The 21,776-nt window shown below is 38.7% G+C and overlaps 1 protein-coding gene across 1 annotated transcript; it reads left to right on the top strand.

Moving 5' to 3' along the window:
• Positions 1 to 330: 330 nt before the first annotated feature.
• Positions 331 to 1,473, top strand: LOC133286073 (transcription factor TCP14-like). Its single transcript, XM_061483418.1, has one exon. It carries the CDS (start codon positions 331 to 333, stop codon positions 1,471 to 1,473), a length of 1,143 nt encoding a protein of 380 aa, XP_061339402.1.
• Positions 1,474 to 21,776: the final 20,303 nt, after the last annotated feature.

Raw genomic sequence — 21,776 nt, 5'->3', positions numbered from 1 at the left:
TATAAAGCTCACCCATATAATTCCCACTCATTATCTTTGTTGCTTAAAGCTCTTCCCTTCTAGCGCGCTCTCTCTCTCTCTTAAATTAACCTCATGAATTCTCAAAGCAAATTCCTTGCCCTTGTACATAGATAGAAAGCATATAACCTAGACACACATACCCTCCTCCAAATATATCCACTGATAGAGAAAGACCCACCACAGAGATTAAACCATAAACTCACTGATCACAGTCTGTCTCATAAAGACAACCATCTCAGACCAAACACGCACAGACACAAATATAAACACATAGAAACCAATCAACACTAATAACCCATCCATGCGATCATGGAGGGAGGTGATGATCTCCACCAACACCAGCATCACCACCAACGGCAAAACTTCCCATTCCAACTCCTAGAGAAAAAAGAAGACCAAGAAGCTGCTTCTTGCTCCACCTCATCACCATACCCATCCCTAGCAATCTCAGCCGAACCCACAACATCCAACAACAACCAATTAGTCCTTGCATCCACCGAACCCTCCAACAAAAAACCGCTGCCAAAGAGAACCTCCACCAAAGACCGCCACACCAAGGTCGACGGCCGCGGCCGCCGCATTCGAATGCCTGCTCTCTGCGCCGCCAGAGTCTTCCAGCTCACCCGCGAACTCGGCCACAAGTCCGACGGCGAAACCATCGAGTGGCTCCTTCAACAGGCCGAACCCGCTGTCTTCGCCGCCACAGGCACCGGCACAATCCCCGCTAACTTCACATCCCTTAACATATCTCTCAGAAGCTCCGGCTCCACCATGTCCGTCCCATCTCAGCTACGATCCTCTTACTTCAACCCAAATTTCTCCCTCCAACAACGCAGAACCTTGTTCCCTGGAATCACCTTCTCCTCTGAGAACACCACCAACACTTCAACCACTCTTCTCAATTTTCAACAATCCAATAATAACCTAATAACCACCGGCAATATCTCGGAGAACACAGAAGAAGAAGAAGAAGCTCTGGGAAGAAAACAGCGACCCTCCGAGCAAGACTTGTCGTCGACACAGAATCAATTTGGGAGCTATTTGTTGCAGTCGAGTAGTTCAGGGAATATTCCGGCGAGTAATACTCAGATTCCACCGAATATATGGATGCTAGCGAATTCGAGTAACCAAGGTACTGTGAGTGGTGACCCTACTGTGTGGACATTCCCAGGGGTGAATAACAGTGCTTTGTATAGAGGAACCATGTCAAGTGGGTTGCATTTCATGAACTTTCCAACCCCAATGGCGTTGTTGCCTGGTCAGCAATTAGGGTCTTTTGGTGGTGGCAGTAGCGGTAATATAAATGAAGGACATTTGAGTATGCTTGCGGGCTTTAACCCTTATCGGCCGGTGATCGGCGTTTCAGAGTCTCAGGCAAGTGGGTCACAATCACAGCACGGTGGCGGCGGTGAGGACCAGCATGATAACACTAGTCACACTCACCACTCATAGAGGATCAAGATCTTCTTCTTCCTACATGTGTAGATGTGTTAACACAACGTGACGTGAGGTTTGATTGCCCTGTAAAATTGAGGTTGTTTATTCCAAAAAATATTAACTTTTTTTTTTTGGTGTGATTAATATTTTGGAAGAGGTGGATGCTGGAAGAAGAGGAGAGGGTTTTTTAGGGTTTGAGACTTTGAGAGACAATACTATTATTCTGGTTTTTTTTTTTTTTTTTTTTTATTTTAAAAAAAGTCTCCTTTGATTTATTTCACTACACGATATCTTATCATCATTGTTTGTGCAATTCACTTTTCTTTTCATCTCTCTCTCTTTTTTTTTTTTATTTTTTTTTCCTGAAAGCCTTTTAATTTGTATTTTTATGCTTTTTCTGTTGAAGAGAAAGAAAACGACTCACTTCCATCATGACCTTCGGTAAGTTTCCATCCTAACAGGCATTTGGGTTTTTCTTTCCACATTTTGCATTCTTTTGTTGACTCCGTGTCGCAAAGTTCGTGTAGTAAAAGGGATGAAACAGTTTACCAAAGAAAAAAAGAAGAAGAAGGATGAAACAGTGTTATATATATATATATATATATATATATATAGAGTATCCTTTAACACCAGTGTCAAATTTGAAATTTGACATCTTATCTGAAAGACATTAGATAAAAAAAGATCAATGATGTCACATGCTTATAAATCAGAGTTCGTTAATATTTTTTAATCTAATGACTTTAAGATAAGGTGTCAAATTTTAAATTTAACACCTCATCTGAGAGCCGTTAGATAAAAAAAATCAATGGTGTCACATGGTTACAAATCAGAATAGTTGATATTTTTTGATCTAATGCCTTTCAGATGAAGTGTTAAATTTTAAATTTGATACTGGTGTCAAAGAATCTATCTCATATATATATATATATATATATATATATATATATATATATATATATATATATATGTTGCGATACTAATGAAAATGAATGGTGTGTTAATTCTTCCCTGCTTTTCGACCATTTTGATTCTAAATCTTCGCCATGAATCTCGAGGTTAATTTACTGAATCGATGATTAAGATTTTTCATAGAGAAAGAGATGGCGGTAATAGAATGGTGGGGTCAATAACTTATCGGTTCCAGGTGTTGCCTCCGGTGGTGGGATCCAGATGCTGGTTATTGCCCAAACCAATGCACAGTGTCACTGACAAATAGGTGGATCATTCCTCAATTTTTTTTTCTCTTTTTTATTATTATTTATTTATTTTACCTTTTCAGAAGTTGCTTTCATAGAGTGAATTTTTGGTAGAAGGGGAGTAGGTATTTTCTTAAAATATGTAAATAAAAAATATAGAAAGAAATAATTATAAAAATAAAAGTAGTATGAATATATTATTTTTTTCCATATTTAATAAAAAATATATTGAATGATTGGTACATCTGATATACAAAAAAATATTTTCGCTCCCATTAGAGTCTTAATGACCCTAGTGGGATATGGCCCACCATTCCATCAATCAGGACCGTTCGTTTAGCGGGACAATTGGCCTCATTGAAAGATTGGGTCTATGGACTATGCTCAGCAAATGAAAAATGGGGATTTTGGATCAAGAGTCGTTGATTTAGTAGCATCAAATTAGACCTTAGATTTGATATATCAAAAGGATAGTGGGTTCTAATAGTTACAACTTACAACTGTTGTTGAAGAGGGAAAAATAATTTAAACCCAAAACCGAATTAATAGGGCACGTTAAGACTTCAGACATCGATTGATATGTAAAGTAAAATGTGGATGTTGGTGTTTCATGTCCAGCCAACCTTTTATTTACCATTTCACTTCAAACCCGTTTTTAACGCTATTGCACTGGATACGCAATAGTGTGTTTGTGTGTTTCTTATATATTAATTAGGTTAATTAATTATTATTATGTTTTAGAATCTAATAATATCCCTCATCACTAAAATAATAGGCATCATCAATGGTTGATGCAATTGAAAATAAATAGGGAATGGGGGAAAGCAGGTTCAGGATATTCCCTCCACTATAGTTTTTGTTCTGCACGATATGATTCAAAGTCTAACTTTATTTATGGAGATAATGTCAATTACACGAGTGTAAAGTGACCACAAATATGATGTATATGCTTTGTTTAAATCATAGTAAAAGCCCATATCTGATTAATATATTGTGTTACTTGATGCGAATGGTCGATGGAATATGGTTACCTTAATTGGCGAGAATGCTTGTTTAACAAAATATTGCTTTTATAACAGTAAGGTGATAATGACACTGCTTTAAGATGGCTCCCGCCTGGCTCTAGCTAGAGCTGTAAAAGGAGAATCAAATTAGCTAGCGTTTTAATCAAAGGGGATTGTTTCAACTTTCAAGTGATACATGTTGGGTTTAATATGCCCTTTTCACTTAAGTCCAATAGCTTTAGTGAGAGTGAGCCCAAAGTCCAATTTTAACCTATGAAGCTTAGGGTTAGTTTTGGATTGGACAATTAGTAAGAAAATTTTTTAAGAGAATTCTTTTATTTTGCGAGTAATTTATGGGTCTACTAAAATGGTCATGTGTTAAACACACGCTGCATACCACAATCATGTATCATGATTGTGTGAAGCACACGCTGCCTATCATGACCGGATTTTAGGACCTTAATGATTTCAAAATTCAGATAAGCTAAGTGATGCATGTTCATCGGCGTTCTTGCTTACATAGTTTTTGAAATCAAACAAAGGATACTCTTAATTAAATAATTCTTGGAAATTGGAAAATATTGCTTATGTTGAATGGAAGGAGATTTAAATTAAGAAATTAATTTAACCTTCAAGCTCATTATAAGGACCATTAATAAAATAATCATGTGAAGTCCCATCGAATAAGCATGATTGGATTTTATTAGATTGGACCTAAATAATTATGGGAGAAGATTTAAATTAAAAAATTAATTTAACCTCCAGGCGCATTGTGGGCCTATCAATAAAATAATCATGTGAGGCCCCAACGGATAAGCATGATTGGATTTTATTGGGCTTTAATAATTTCAAAATTTTAATAAAGTATTGTACGGCCCATTGTCGATAATACTAAGTTATTAAAGATAATTTTGAAATTAAACAATGAATTCGACACGACTTATGAAAATTCTCAAACAAAAATGTTGAATGGGTGAAGGTTTTAAAAATTAATTAATTTTAAAACCTGCGGGCTCCATTTGTGGGCTTATTAGTGAAATGGTTATCGCTGAAGCCCCATCGGATAAGGATAATCAGATTTCACTAGATTAAATCTTAATAATTTCAAAATTTTAGTAAAGTATTGTACGACCCATCGTCAGCAATACTTAGACACTAAGGATAATTTTGAAATTAAACAATGGTTAATTACATTCAACTTTGGTAAAATTTTTAACCCTCCCATCGAGGCTCTGGCAATGGCACTGAAGACCCAAATAACAATTTTGGTTTTTACAAGTGACTTGCCCATCGTAAGCCTTGTAAAGATAAACTGAAAGATTGTTAACAATAAACAAGAGTAGTTATGAGAATCTACTTACACTTCGTTTGTTTATTGCATTATTTGTTTGTAATTGTGTGCTTTATATGTTTTTCAGAAAATATCTTAGAAATGATTTTGAGTCGAAAACCTCTAGATGGTACCAACTATGAATACGTGAAAAGCAAATTTTTGATATTGTTCTAAAACAGGGAAGCTAAAATTTGTCCTGACAACGCGAGGGCCATAGCAACCTGCAGAAGATGCGTCTAAGGAAACTAAGATGCATTTCTCTGATTAGGAAAGGGCAGATATGGTAGTTCTGCTATATTATTGTCAGTCTTTCCAAATACTTGCAGAAGCAAGTGTACATGATTAAGAGTGGAGTAGAAATGCTTTAGACTCTTAATGACATGTTTTCTACGTCTAGCAGCTCTGTTAGACAGAATGCAGTCGGTGCAGGTTTTGCTAAGAGTCTTGTTAAATCCAAAGGGAAACCCAAGGGTGGTAACAAGAACAAAATGACTTGGTTATCAGTTGTCAAACCAGTTGCTATGAAGAAGCCGCAAGGCAAGTTCTTCAAGTGCAAGCTGAAGGGATACTGAAAGAAAAATTGTCCAGAGGTGATGAAAAGAACCAGACATGGGCATATCAAGGCCTGATCAGTGAATGAATTATTGATTTAGGAATCACTGATTATCTTTGTTACTCTTTGTAGTAGTTCAAACATGGCATACCTGTCAGCAATGGACATAGATATTTTAAGCTTGAAAATGGGAACTTGTGTCTGCATTTGCAGTAGGACAAGTTATTTATAAGACTATGGTTTTGGGTGACTGTTTATTTGTTCCAGATTTCATAAGGAATTCAATTTTTGTTAGTTGTTTTGGTTAAAACATGGTTTGACAATGCAATTGATTCCTTAGTTATATTTTGAAGTTCATCTTCGACTTGTTTTGTTCTGGTACATTGTTTAAATAGTCTTTATTACCTATGTCATATACCCTCTTAAATTTGTTATGTTGAATGGAAAGGTGATGAACAAGAACATTCACCAAAGAAATAAAAGTTTCAAATGAAACATAACTTTGGCCTTTGTGATTGAGTCACATTACCTCAAAGTAGGAAACATGTTTTAGTTAAAAGAGGGAACTGAAAGTTCAAGAATCTTTTAATTAAAAGCTACATGTTAGTCTTATTTTGGAAGGTAAAATGGCCAAGCAATCCTACAAGGGGCCAAAAAGATTTGCGCAACTATTCAACGGGAACTGGTACATACTAATGTATGTGGACCAATTAGCGTTCAGACCAGAAGAGGTGATGAGTACTTCATTATATGAATGTTTACTCTGGATTTGGACAGATGAACCAAGTGCGCCATAAGTCTAAAGCTTTTGGAAATTTCCAAGAGGTTTAGTCTGAGGCAGAAAAGCATGTAGGTGTTCAAATCAAAAACACTTTGGTCTGACTAAAGTGTTGGCTACCTGTCTGGTAAGTTCAGGTCTTACCTGATTTAAGAGGGGATAGTTTTCGTAACTGTCAACTCTAAGAATGCGTTAGTTGAATGAAGTTGCAGTATACGAAAATCAAACATTTCTAGACTTGGTGAAGATCATGTTCGGTTATTCATCTTTGCCAATGTTGTTCAAGGGAGCTGCCTAAGAGAGGAAAATGTTCCTTCTTAACTTGGTTCCGTCAAAGTTTGTTGTAAAGACACCTAAAGAATTATGGAAAGGGTGCAAGCCTAGATCAAACCATATTCGGATTTAGGGTGCTACGACACACGTCCTACAACAGCAGTCAAATAAGATGGAATCTTGTATGGAAGAGTGCATATCTTTTGGCTACCCTAAGAGAACTAGGGATGATTTCTTATTTAGTCTTAAGGACAAGATAATCTAAGTGAGCACTCACATGATTTTCTTAAAGGAGGACTAGATGAGAAATCATAAGCTCTTAAGTTAGGTTATTCTTGATGAGATTTATCTCAGCTCGAGAATTTCCAGAATCTCTAGAAGCTTCATCCATTGTTCCCTTCATTGTTCAAGAGGGGATATATATATCTCTAAGTGAACAAACAAGAGAACCATGATTGGAAATTCAACATGAAATATTAGTATCACATGTAAAGGAACAATATCAAGGATAAGCAGATCCTCAAGAAATTGAAGATTCATCATTTGACCCACTCTTTGTTTTACCTATAAATACACAAAGTCTAGTGTAGTACATTTGTAGTGGGAGAGAACCTTGTTAACTCTCAAGTTGTCTCTTGTTGAGTGACATTGATCCTACTAGTTACGATAATGTACTAGAAGATGTTGTTGATCAAGTGTTGCTCGAGCTATGACAATGAGATGAAATACTTGTATTTCAACTCCGTTCGGTCCTAGTAAAGACACTAAAAGGGGTAAAACCCACAAGGTGCATGTGGACATAAAAGGCAAAGAGAGGATGGACAGGAAGGTGAAAACCTTCAAAGCTAGCTTGAAGGCAATTTTTGCCAGACACCATGCTTGAGTCTATCCAGATTCCCTTAGTTGCTATAAGTCTCAATTATGAGATTTCATTTTGGGAGTTGGATGTCAGGATATCTACATACAACAACCAAAAGTGTGTATAGCAAATGGGTAGGAACACACGGTATGCAAGTTGTGAAAGTCTATTTCATAGACTTAAGCAAGCATCCAGGTCTTGAAACATCAGTTTTGATCAGGTTATCAAAATTTTGATTTTGAGAGAACCTTGATGAATGATGTGTATTTGTATGTAAAGGATCCAACGGAAGACAATAGTTTTTCTGGTACTTTATGTAGATGATATGCTCCTTATTGGAAACAATGTGGAGGTAATATCAAGCATAAAGAGTTGGCTAAGTTAGTGTTTTGGTATGGAAGTACTGGGGAAGCCAATTATATTCTTGGTATAAAACTCTTATGAGGCCGGAAGAATAAGTTGTTGGCATCACCTCAGGCTACTTACATTGACAAAACTCTTGCCAAAATTCAACATGAGAATTCTAAGAGAAGAATTATAATTCTTAGATGTGGAATTCATCTTCCTAAGGAGTAACCAAAGACTTCTAAGAAGGAAGAATGCATGAGTAGGATATCTTATGCTTTGGCAAAGGTAGACTCATGCATATCATGTTGGGCGTTAAACCAGACATCTGTCACGCAGTAGGAGTAGTGAGAGTCTTGAAAACGAGATTATTGTTAAGCATGTACTCAAGTATCTTTGGAGAACGAGAGATTATATGCTGGTATATTCTAGTGGGAGTCTTGAAAAGCTGAGTTTTCAAAAATTCAGTTATTTCAAGTGGATATTGACTCAAGAAAATTAACCTCGAGCAATGAGTTTTTCACTAAACTCAGATAACATTAGAGGTAGATCTTGCAGGCCCAATTACTAAGAGTTTGCCTGAACTTGTGTTCGAGAGGCATGTTACTTCTTTGGGTCTTAGGAGGATCCCAGACTTGCATTAAGCAAGTGGGAGTTATTGGTTTCATTGTGCTCTTGGAGTAAGACGATGAAACAATAAAATCATTTTCTGAATTTCATAAATAAGGTTTTATTTATTTATTTTGCACACTATTTACAAACATCAAGGTCCGGATCAAATTGTGGAGTATATGATCATATGGATACGTTCATGGAGGACATGATCATAGGTTCTCACATTGATGAATGGATTCACAACTGTTAAATAAAGTTGGGCACTTTATTTAGGCTGCAATATTTTATGAAATGGTTTTGTCTGAATCATTGTAAAATATTGGTGTGAATTAACATTCACATTGAAAGGATCAAGGAGAGATTTGATTAAGGTTGTTTTTCTGTCATAAGGTATCAAATCTCTAGTTAACTATAGTTATGTGATTGCTCTTAATCCTGAGTTTATTATAAATAGGTAATCAAATAGTTTTCATTCTTTGATTTACCAACGAGTGAGGTTCGATTTATTGACGGCCAATAACTCGGTATTTTGGGAGTGAGATTATTTGATTATCGGTATTTATGAGATAAACAACATGGAATTTGTAGGATATGTCCCCTTGATATGTTTCGGTATTTGGATATTAAAGACACTGGCCAATGCATGTAATCCATTAGAGAAACTATCATAGTCAAGGGAATAAATAATCGATTGAGTTACAGAAAACTTGTCAATCAATTATAGACATTCTACAAAGGGGCGATGCATATTCATGTTATAAAGGTCATTAATCTTGGAGTTCATGTTCAGGCTTTTAGTGGAGTAGCGCCGAATTAGATAATCTTTCAAAGATTATCAGGAGCCTTGATGAGTGACAGATGGTAGATCCCCAGGCTAGCTTGAGACAAGGGATGAGTTGTATAATCAGATGATGATGGCTTATGGGCTACATAGTCTTGAGTTTATGAACTCAATTTTGTGTCCAAAAGAGCAAATGGGAGATTGTTGGGTTCAATATGCTCTTTTCACTTAAGCCCAATAGCTTTAGTGAGAGTGAGCCCAAAGTCCAATTTTAACCCATGAAGCTTAGGGTTAGTTTTGGATTGGGCAGAGTATATAAACACTCTTTTCTCCCTTGTGCCTAAAAGGGTTACAGACATCAGAAACACACCTAAGAGGCAGACGTTCATCATTTGAATGGTTGCCCACACGACCACCTGATCCTCTTGAGTCAAAGCCTGGAAGATCAACCGTAGAGTGGAATTGTGACCGTTCGTGGTGCGTTGCTGTAGATCGTGAGGCTTGAGGAGGAGAACATAACGTGAGAAATTGTCACGCTCGCTGCTTCATCTCAGGTAATCAAAGCGGTGTTCTTCATTCCTCATCACATCGGTACGATGCGCTTCCGCGTTTCTGATGATATACCTTCAATACATGCTTGATTCCGCTTAAGTAAGATCTTGAGTTCAAGTCTTTGTGAATGCAAAAAAGTTTCTTTAAAAGATTTAGCCCCACTATTACATAGATATTTTCAATTCGAATAGGATTGTCTCCCATAAAGGAGCCATATGGTTTATCAAAAAAAAAAAATTTAACTAGCTTTTCTTGTATTGCCACGTAGCAATAGGAGTTTATATCAGACATATACAACCAAATTATTGTATCTTAGACAATTGGAAAAAGGTTTTGCCAGAGAAAATACAAGAGAATATCGTGTTTTGCTACTGATCGATATGTTTATAATAAACGAGATGATAATTTGCAGAAAATTTTCTGATATGATGTGTTGTACTAAGAAACAAGATGAAGATATTGTTGTTTCTTGCAGAAAATACATGATGCAGGTACAAGTTAAACATTTGTTAAGTTCCAATCGTCATAGAGAGATAAATGGGTCCTCCAGTGTTGGTCATTATTTGGAGTTTGCAGTACACAAGTGCAACCATATACCCCCAAATATTTGGATTTCAGGATTTTTGCATAACGACCGTACCGGCAAAAAAAATTAATATATTATTATTTAAATCAGAAATTATGAAAACATAGCATTTAGGCATCTATAGCAGTCGCGTTCGCACCTTAGGTAGACGCAACAGGTTGCACCTTACACAAGCGCCACTTCTGCAAGGACGTGCCCTATCCAGCGGCAACAAGTCGCGCCCCACCCAGGCGTGACTTTGCACTATTCACGTCCTGTTGGGGCGCAACTGAACCCCTTACAAGCCCAGTTTGGATGCAATTTGCCCATTTGTCCTTATTATAAACCTCTCTCCTCTTCACACTCTTCTCCATCATAAACCCCTGCTCTTAGATATATTAGCATTTGCTTATTCATACTCTCTTTTGCGTTTTTTGTTTATATATATATATATAAATGAGTTCACATTCTGATTTTATTCGCGTTGTTCTATATTATAATGGTAGGAAAGTGGAAGACCGACGTGGTGTAGTTTTTGAAGGCGAGAAAAAGCCAACACGTATAAAACGCAACTCAACTATTGACGAATTGCATCAGAAAATTCGTCAAAAGTTGGCTCTCGAAGGTAACCAATCTATCACTCTGGTCATGGCAAGAATATGGTGCGAAGAACAATACATTAGTATGCAAGTAGTGGATGATGAAGATGTAGATATAGTAATGCGAGAAGTCTTCAACTAGTCAAGGAAATATTTCTTAGAGTTGTACGTGGATATTACTGGAGTAGAGGATGTTGTTTTACCCATAAGGTCAGGTGCTTTTAATTCTCCACATAATGCTTCATCATTTGTTGTCCCAGTTGTTAATATGTTTGTGGAAGATGAAAAATGACCCTACTTGGGTTATGGATGACGATGATGATGATGACAACAATGAAAATATATGCAAAGGAATATCATCTTCTTGCCGGGAATGCTAATGCTTCGGACAATTATGAGAACATGATATGCCCGCAACTTAAATCCAAGAATATCATGATGTAAGGGAGTCTCAATTCTCAAAACATCATGACATGGGCTCGACTCAATTACCACATTCTGAAGGTATCTTAGTAAACAACACATATATACATATATCATTGGTTTTGTTTATATAAGTTTTTTTGTTACTAGTATTAATTCGTACATGCAGGTGATGTCATTACTCCTTTTTGGGATGGAATTCCACATTATACATACATTGATTGGGATTATCCCAGCGAACAAGAATCTTATACTGAGGTTACGAGTTCAGTTGAGGGCCTATGACCATTAGGGAATAAGTTGTTTGTTAAGTAGAAATTTGCATCAAAAAAAGAGGCGCAAAAGGAAATCACGCGGAACCTTATGAAGGAGCATCAAAAAGCGATTATGGTTGAAAGCACACCTACAAAGTTAAGCATGAAATGTCGTGCGCATGACCATGGATGCCCGTGGAAGGTTAGGGTAATGAAACCAACGTACGGTGAAAAATGGATGGTTACTAAATGTGGTGGAGATCATATGTTATGTGAAAGGCCGTCCAAAGTCGACCAGAAAACGTTACGAGATGGATGAAGTTGAAATCAGTCAAAGTTGAATTAAGTGCAGTATTTGCAAGCAACCTGGTTATTGTTCTGCGCTATGCAATCAAAATAATATAATCACACAAATACACAAGTGCACGTGTCACAAGTAATAAAGGGATGCGTGAGTCCAAGTATCATTCACACACAAAGATGATTTATAAAGCCAGATTATTCAAGTGAAGAAATTAGAAAAAGGATTGATTTTTATGAATCGGTTTATTAAATAAAAGACAATTAAACTAAGAAAATAGTAAGCTAGTCTAAGGTATTAAGTGATGGATGAAATATAGGTCAGGTTCAATTTCCCTGACGCAGCAATCCTGTAATGATGCTATAACAATGCTCTATCAATGCTTAATTAGTAACCGAACACTATGGTATGATGGGGCTTTTGACCAACCTAACATGTATACCCAATAACTAATTCCCACATCTCTATGGCCAAATTAATTATCAAACTCATTAAGTTCAATTTTTAAGGTTATGTGGTTTGAATGATCTTTCTACCTACAACTTAATTAAGTTATTTTTCAACAAGGGTTTGGATTCAGAAACCTCTCACCCCCAACCTCCTCAATATCATATATATATATATACACACACATATATATATATACATATATATACATATATGTATATATATATATATATATATATATCGACATGCACACATGAATAAGAATAATTAAACTCATTAAAAACTAATTAAACATTCGTAAAAATAAAGTTTAGGCATTCATCATAGTGTTACAGCATAAGTACTTTATCATCCAACCTAAGGAGCAAATTAGCTCATGATGGAATAAAAGTAAACAGAGAAAAAGAAGAAAGAATTCATGAAAAATAGAAGATAATGCTAAAAACACGTAATTGTAAAACTCTGTCACAATCTTGCTCTAGCAACGCTCCAATAGCTCTTCTTCCTTCGAGAATCTCTCCTCTTTAGGGTTCTTCCTCCTCATTCTTGATGTAAGAACCCGCACCGTTAAATTAGGAATATAATTAATTAATTATGAGATTAACGAGATAATTCCATAATTGACCCTAATAATTATGAGAATGCTTAAATAATTACGGTAAATGATTAATAACGTTGAAAGTCGCTTTTCTGACGAAAAGTGAAGATAACGGTTCTGCCTCACGGTATAAATGCGTACCGATGAAGTATCCCGGAAAATTATAAAAAGTGTGTATATATTACTAGAATAATATGTAGGACTTGTACAACAAGTTTGGAGTCAAATTAATGAGAACTTGTGTCAGAACTGATACTGGCTAAGTAAAAGCGCGTACCGGAAAAGTGCTGCGAAAAATAAAATAAAAATATGACAAATCTTAGAAAAATGACTAGGTTCAGAATCCTAAGTTTGGGATTAAAATGTTAAGCGTAGCTATTAGCGCTAATTGTAACACCCCGTATATATCCGATTTGTTATCATATCATCGTATTAAGCTCTGCTTAATTTAAAATGCGGAATATCTTTTTCTTTTCAAATATGACGTCATTATACTTAGCCAAGTTGATTGGTTAATCATTTCATAAAACATCGTCTGTATGTAAATTGCAAAAGACAGCTAACTGAAATACCTCAATATATAAATAGCATAAATGTGTCTCTAGTCACGGAACTACAACACGTAGACCGGACAACCCTGATAGTTTATACAACTCAAGCTAAAGGTACAAACATCAATGTGGTATGGACAAACCCCATGCTCACCAAATAAGGCAACACAGCCCACAAAAGTCTCAACAACAGCAACATAATAATAACCATCTAAAAGCATAACATCAGCAGATATAATCCAGCATCCAAACATGTCAGCATATAACATCAATATCAGCTAAGCTCCGGCCTCCTGCCGCTAGAGGCATCAGACCCCAAGTTACTTGAACATGAAATAAGCGTCCCCAAATGTGGGGTGAGATCTCTAAACAAGAAATCTCAGTAAGACAAGGGGTCCTCAAGGATCTTCCATCCCAAGCTCACTTACATGTGCAATATAAGTTCAAAAGCATTTAATAGTATAAGTTTCAAAACTATGCAGTGCAACAGATATTCATGCCATGTGTGTTTTAACTATTCTACTGGCCAGAGAAATGCAGGACGTACGTCTACAACCCCACAATAAGTACAAGGAACACCGCTTGCACCTCACCCACAGCCTCGCCATCGTGTATGTCTCCGCATACTCAGGCTTACCGTATAAGTGGAACACCACATGCATATCATACAGGCACTCGCATATAACAGCTCAATCGTATTTATCAAAACAATACATGAAAACAACATCATGCATATAAACCATCCCCCCATGGGACATGGTGGAACCAACAATGGCTAAAACGAGGACACGAAAGCTTACCTTGCAAGCTAACTATCCAATTCCTAGAGTCCACACAAGCTCAAAGTCCAAACACAGCACAATCACAATCCGTTTGGACTAATAATAATATCAATATTCATACTCTACAAGCATACGATATAAAGACAACACATTTCCTTTGCGTTTCTAAGTCTTAAGGCTTCTCACAAAGTCACAAGCCCTTAATCACTAAGATTCTGACTTACATTAATTATTACAGAAGCTCAAGGGTCCACGAACCCATAACTCAGTTCTGTATGAACAGTACCTTCACTGTTCACGAAAACCTAGAATATCCGGATATTTGTCGGGGGCATATCTGGATATCTGACTATCAATATCCGGATATCAATATTCGGATATTCAGAACCCCATAACCGGATATCATATCCGGATATTTCGCGACGGAATGCAGTTTCTGCATTTTGCGAGATATCACTCCAAAGGTTGGGTTTTTAACCCACTCCAACGTTAAAGCATGCATTATTAACCTCTTTTAAGTTCAGATACCAGTTGGTTACTTGATTAACTCATTAAACATGACAAGACTCCACTTTTACCCAATAAAACTCATGATCAAAGGTGGTAACACTTACCCAAGCTCAAAACAGAGCAAGAAGGTGCTCTTGGAGCTCACCAACAGTTCCCCAAGTCTGACTTCACAAGGTGACGAAAATGACACACAAAGATGAGTCATTTCTTCACAAAGGTAGCTTCTTGGAGCTACAACAACCAAGATATAGGCTCCCTCCTCACCAAAACCAGAAGGCGGCACACTCACCCTCACAAGACAACAACCACACTCAGAAAAGAATCCATTTTCCCACCCACAATGATTGTTCACACACACCTAAGGTGTTTAGGTGAAGAGAAATGGAAGAAAGGTAGTTTCTTTGGTGAGTTCCCAAGCAAGGAAGAGGAAGACAACAAGGAGAGCTCAAACTCAGAAAATTCCTACGAAGGAGGCACAAAAAGAGACCTAGGATCATGTGGCAAGACTTTATATAGACCATTTAAATTTTAAACGCACTGTATTAGCGCTAATAGCTATGCTTAGCATTTTAATCCCAAACTTAGGATTCTGAACCTGCTCATTTTTCTAAGATTTGTCATATTTTTATTATTATTTTTGCAGCACCTTTCCGGTACGTGCTTTTCCATAGCCAGTATCAATTCTGGCACCAGTTCTCATTATTTTAACTTGAAACTTGTTTCACAAGTCTTATATATTATTCTATTGACATAAACACATTTTTCATAATTTTCCGTGATACTTCATTGGTACGCATTTATACCGAGTAACAGAACCGGTATCTGCACTTTTCGTCCGAAAAGCGACTTTCAACATTCTTAATGACTTTCCATATTTATTTAAGCCTTCTCATAATTATTAAGGTCAATTACGAAATTATTTCCTAATTTCACACATTTAATTAATATTTTCCTTAATTATCGGTGCGGGTTCTTACATTCACCCCACCTTTTTAGGATTTTGCCCTGAAAATCAGAAAACATACCTGTCTCGAAGCTCGGGATACTGCCGGGGAAGTTCGTCGTCTCGCTACCAGAAATACCCTTAAAAAATTCTTCCTGTCCATTGCGCTTTGACCATCGGAATGGTCTCGCTCCTCAGCTGCTTCTCGCCACGATCGAGAATCTTTAGTGGTCCAACGGAAGTCTTTAGGTTCTCCCGAACTTCCACAACATCCGGTTGCATCACGTGCGAAGGATCAGCTACAAACTTGTGAAGTTGAGACACGTGAAACACGTCATGGGTGTTGGCCAAGTTCGGAGGCAAGGCAAGCCGGTAGGCAACAGGTCCTACTCTACCAAGTAACTAGTATGGCCCAAAGAATCGCGGGCTCAGCTTCCTCACTCCGAGTGCACAACTAACCCTGGTGACAGGTGATAGTCTCACAAACACATGCTCACCCTCACTGAACTCCAGTGGACGATGCTAGACATCGTAGTAACTCTTCTGGCGATTCTGCGCCTGCTTAAGCTTTTCCCTGATCAACTAGATCTGCAGGGTAGTATCTTGAACAAAGTCCAAGCCAAACAGCTCCTTATCTCCAACCTCAGACCAGCAGGTAGGAGGTGTCATACAACACCTCGTGGGGTGCCATGCCCAGGCTAGCATGGAAACTATTGTTGTATGAAAACTCAACCAATGGCAGGTACCTATCCCATGTTGAACCCTACTCCAAAATGCAGGCCCTCAACATGTCCTCCAATGTCTGGATGGTCCGCTCAGTCTGTCCATCAGTCCGAGGGTGATAGGCTGTACTCAGTCTCAACTGCGTACCAAAAGCCTCCTGCAGCACCTCCCAGAACCGAGATGTGAACTTCGGGTCCCTATCACTGATGATACTCTCGGGCACCCCGTGAAGTCTCACAATCTCGCGAACATAAAGTTTGGTCAACTGCTCAATAGTGACGCTCACCTTCACTGGAAGAAAATGTGCAGACTTCGGCAGTCTGTCCACAAGGACCCAAATAGAGTCGCAGCCAACCCGAGTCTTCGGAAAACCCACCACGAAGTCCATGGAAATGCTCTCCCACTTCCATTTAGGAATCTCTAGAGGTTGAAGCTTACCAGACGGCTTCTGGTGTCCTATCTTCACCTTCTGTAAAATCAAACACTTGGAACAAAAACAACATTGTCCCTCTACAAACCAAGACACACCGTCTTGGTCCTTCACCAAGTCCAGGCACTCTCTCTACACTCGCGCATCTTGGATCTTCTCCATAAGTTCAATCTTGACTCTCACAGTCTCCGTCTCGAGAAGTGCACCCCCAAACAAAGAAGTCACCGTCAAACTCGAAACTTCATAAGACATCAAAAGCGTCGCTCGACACACTGGGATCACCATTCACTCTCTCAATAGAGGTGACCTATCCCCATATACTCAAATCCACACCAAACTTGAGTGAGTTTGGCCCTATTCCATGACTCTAGCCTCAACAAGACTTACAATTTATAATCAACATCCTCAACATAAATTTATATTCATTCTACAGTACGAAATCATAATCATGTTCATTTCACCCAAGATATGTTATTTAACATATTCACTCACATAATAACGTACCTTAGTTCGCGTACACCTGCAAAATTTTCAATTTCAATAACATAATAAATCAAAACTCAATGCAACGGTATACCTCAATCTCCATGGTATCTGCAAAATCGAGAGTCAATTAAAGGTGAAATAACATTGATACATTACCACAATTTATCGTACTTATTTCATGCTTTACACTACTCCAGGTGTTAACATGCCCACTACTTATGAAGCATATTAATAATTAACATAAGGACCTAGAGTCATGGAGACCACTCAACTCACAAACTATTTGTACGCGCACAGACTCGCGTATACAAGAACGCGCGTGGCCTTGCCACAAAGTTCAAGTGTTACCCACTTAAATTCCCTGAAGAGAAACTAGCATTCTCAATAAGACACCATCCCGATTAAGTAATGGCGTAAGGCATCATACCTCTAAACAAAATTGACCGGTGCTCCCCAAGGAGACACGCTCGGTCGAAACAAGTCTTTTGCCGAAAGATCTTCAATGAGCTTCTTCAGCTCCGCCAACTCCGGTGGAGACATCCGATATGGAGGTAATGAAATATGCCCCACACCAGACAACAAATCAATGGAGAACTCTATCTTCCGCTGTGGCGGAAACTCAAGAATCTCCTCAGAAAACATCTGGAGGAATTCCCCCACCACAGGAATGCCAATGATATCCTCCTGTGTCCCACTCACCAAACCTCCCAATAAGACATATCCAAGTGCCCCTGCAGTCAAGGCTCTCCTAGCCTGCAGTAATGATATATAAGGCGAGGAACTAGCTGTGGAACACATGAAGACACCACTGCTCGCTAGACACAACATTCAGTCAATCACACAATCTATGGACAACCAATCCATGCCCAGAATAATATTTGAATTAACCATCGGTAATCCAATCAGATTTACCGAGTAAATCACGGCCATCCCACCGAAACACAACATCTCGATGAACAGTGGCAGTATCACATTTTTCTCTAGTGGCGGTAGTCACCCACAACGATGGAGAAAGCATAGACATGGGCAACTCACGCCCCACAGCAATCGGGATTGCAACAAAAGAGTGTGTAGCCCTGGAATCAAACAAAATATCAACAGTAATCCACCAAAGGTGACAGTACCTCTGACAAGGTTCAGAGCTCTATCCGACGGCTGATGATCCATAGTGTAAACTCGCCCAGTGGCAGGTGGCACAACAGGTGCCGCTGTAGACACCATAGGAATCATCTGTAACGGAACTGCCTGAACGGCTGCAGCTCTCGCCGTCGATGACGGACAATCTCTGGAGTAGTGGCCTGCCTGGCCACACTGAAAACAGATCAACTGGCCGGTAGCACACGGCCCCGCGTGGATCTCCCACAACCGGTACATCTAGGAGTAGGAGGTCTAGCTGAACTCCCTTGAGTCAACGTCCCCTTGAACTGATTTGGCGCTTGCCGAGCCGCCATATGTTTTCCCTTGCCTTTGCTCCCAAACTTCCTGTCCCTCCAGGAAGTAGAACTACTAGTTCCCTTCATCTCAGCAATCTTGGCCCTCTTGGCCTTACTCGAGTTGCAGAAGTCTTCGATGTCCCGACACTGCTGCACCAGTGTCCCGAAGTCTCTCAAAACAGAACCGACGAAGTAACCAGCAATATCTTCATTAAGTCCCCTGCTGAACTTAGCAGCCAAGAAGATTGGAGTAGGCCTCTCCATTCAAAAGTGAACGAACTTAACCAACTCATTGAACTTGGCCAGGTACTCGTCAACAGACAACGAGCCCTGCACCAACCTGTCGAATTCCCCCTGCTTCCTCTCCTGAGCATCATAAGGGAAGTACCAACCCAGAAAGCAATCCTCGAAGAATGGCCATGTCATAACATGACCCTGTATCTCAAAAGCATGAGAGGTGTTCATCCACCACTCATGGGCATCGCCCTCTAGCAAATACGTGGCGAACATCAGCTTCTACGGATAAGTACACTGCATCACACAGAAAATCTTGTCCAGCGCATGAAGCCATCTGGCCACAGCAATAGGATCGTAAGATCCATAAAGGTAGGTGGCTTATCCTTACGGAAAGCATTAAGCCGACAGTCAATCACGTCACGGTCTTCAAGGACCTGTTGCCTACCGGCTTGCCTGGCCTCAAACTTGGCCAACATCCACGACGTGTTTCATGTGTCTCAGCTTCAGAAGTACATAGCAGATCCTTCGCAAGTGGTGCAACCTGATGATGTGGAAGTTTGGGAGAACTTAAAGACTACCGTCGGACCACTCAAGATTCTCGATCGTGGCGAGAAGTAGGTGAGGAGCAAGATCATTCCGATGGTCAAAGTACAGTGGACTGGAAGAACTCTTGAGGAGTGTACCTGGGAGCGAGAGGACGAGCTTCTCCGACAGTACCCCTACTTCCGAGAAAGGTATGTTTCTGATTTTGAGGACAAAATTCTTAAAATGGTGGGGTGAATATAAGGACCTTCACCGTTAATTTAGGAAATTAATTAATAAATATGAGAATTAGGAAATAATTCCATAATTGACCCTAATAATTATGAGAAGGCTTAAATAATTATAGTAAGTGATTAAGAATGCTGAAATTCGCTTTTCTAACGAAAAGGGCAGATACCGGTTCTGCTCCACGGTATAAATGCGTACCGATGAATTATCCCGGAAAATTATGAAAAGTATGTATATGTCACTAGAAAAATATATAGGATTGTCATAACAAGTTTCAAGTTGAAATAATGTGAACTGATGCCAGAACTGATACTGGCTATGTAAAAGCGCGTACCGGAAAAGTACTGCAAAAAATAAAATAAAAATATGACAAAAATGAGTAGGTTCAGAATCCTAAGTTTGGGATTAAAATGCTAAGCGTAGCTATTAGTGCTAATACTGTGTGCTTAAAACTTAAAATACTATAAATATGCATGTTTGGCCCAAAACCCTATGCCATACTCTATTCCTACGTGACCCTTGCTGAAGCTTGCTGCCTCCATCAGCCACCACCTTCCTCCCTTCACTTGTGAGCCAAGAGACCACATTTCCTCTTGGTTCCTTCATCAAACCTCCTTGTGTGTGTGAGATAAAGCCTTGGGGGTGGATTAGAGACCTTGTTTCTGAACCTTGGGTCTCTGTTTGGGGAGTTCTTAGGGCTGTGGTTCTAGTTATATTGGAGGAGGCATTTTCCTTGGTTGTGGTAGCTTCAAGTGTTGAAATTTGTGGTGAAAGGACCAACCTTGCTATATATTTTCGTGCACCTTGTAGTCTGCACCTTTGGAGCTGAAGGGAGAGCTCCAAGAGCACCTTCTTGATTTGTTTTAAGCTTGGGTAAGTGTCATCAACCTTGAGCATGAGTTTTCTTATTTAAAAATGAAGCCTTGATGCAGATAACTAGCTAAAGTTAATAACTTGAGGTTGGGTAATGTTAAACACACCTAAAAATGCATATTTAAGCTTCTGGAACCGTGAAAAGAACCACCTTTGGGAAGGATATCTCACGAAATGCAGAACTGCATTCTGTCGCGAAATATCCGAATATTGATATCCGGATCCTCAAGATTCCCGATCGTGGCGAGAAGAAGCTTAGGAGCAAGATCATTCCGATGGTCAAAGTGCAATAGACGGGAAGAACTCCTGAGGAGTGTACTTGGGAGCGAGAGGACGAGCTTCTCCAGAAATACCCGGAGTTTTGGGACAGGTATGTTTCTGATTTTGAGGACAAAATCCTAAAAAGGTGGGGTGAATGTAAGAACCTGCACCGTTAAATTAGGAATATAATTAATTAATTATAAGATTAACGAGATAATTTCATAATTGACCCTAATAATTATGAGAAGGCTTAAATAATTATGCTAAATGATTAATAACGTTGAAAGTCGTTTTTCTGATGAAAAGTGCAGATACCGGTTCTGCCTCATGGTATAAATGCGTACCGATGAAGTATCCCGGAAAATTATGAAAAATGTGTATATATTACTAGAATAATATATAGGACTTGTACAACAAGTTTGGAGTCAAATTAATGAGAACTGATGTCAGATCTGATACTGGCTAAGTAAAAGCGCATACCGGAAAAGTGCTGCGAAAAATAAAATAAAAATACGAGAAATCTTATAAAAATGACTAGGTTCAGAATCCTAAGCTTGGGATTAAAATGTTAAGCGTATCTATTAGCGCTAATACAGTGTGCTTAAAACTTAAATAACTATAAATGCTAAGTGGCACATGATCCTAGGTCATTTGTGAACCCCTTCTACGTGAGAATTCTGGACTCTTGGCTACTGAGTCTCTTCTTCACCATTTCTCGACCTCCTTCTCCATATAAACTCCAAAGTGATCACCTTTGATCATTGTTTCTTCATAAAACACTATATCTTGGGGTGTGTTAGCATTGGGTGGTTTAAAGGTGTGTCATTTCTGAGTTATAA

The sequence above is a fragment of the Gastrolobium bilobum genome, unplaced genomic scaffold (genome assembly GCF_033153095.1).
Source record: "Gastrolobium bilobum isolate Gb01-03AN ecotype WA unplaced genomic scaffold, APGP_CSIRO_Gbil_v1 utg40576, whole genome shotgun sequence".
NCBI lineage: Eukaryota > Viridiplantae > Streptophyta > Magnoliopsida > Fabales > Fabaceae > Gastrolobium > Gastrolobium bilobum.
Note: the sequence above shows the minus strand (reverse complement) of the source record. Positions and strands in the feature narration are given on the sequence as shown.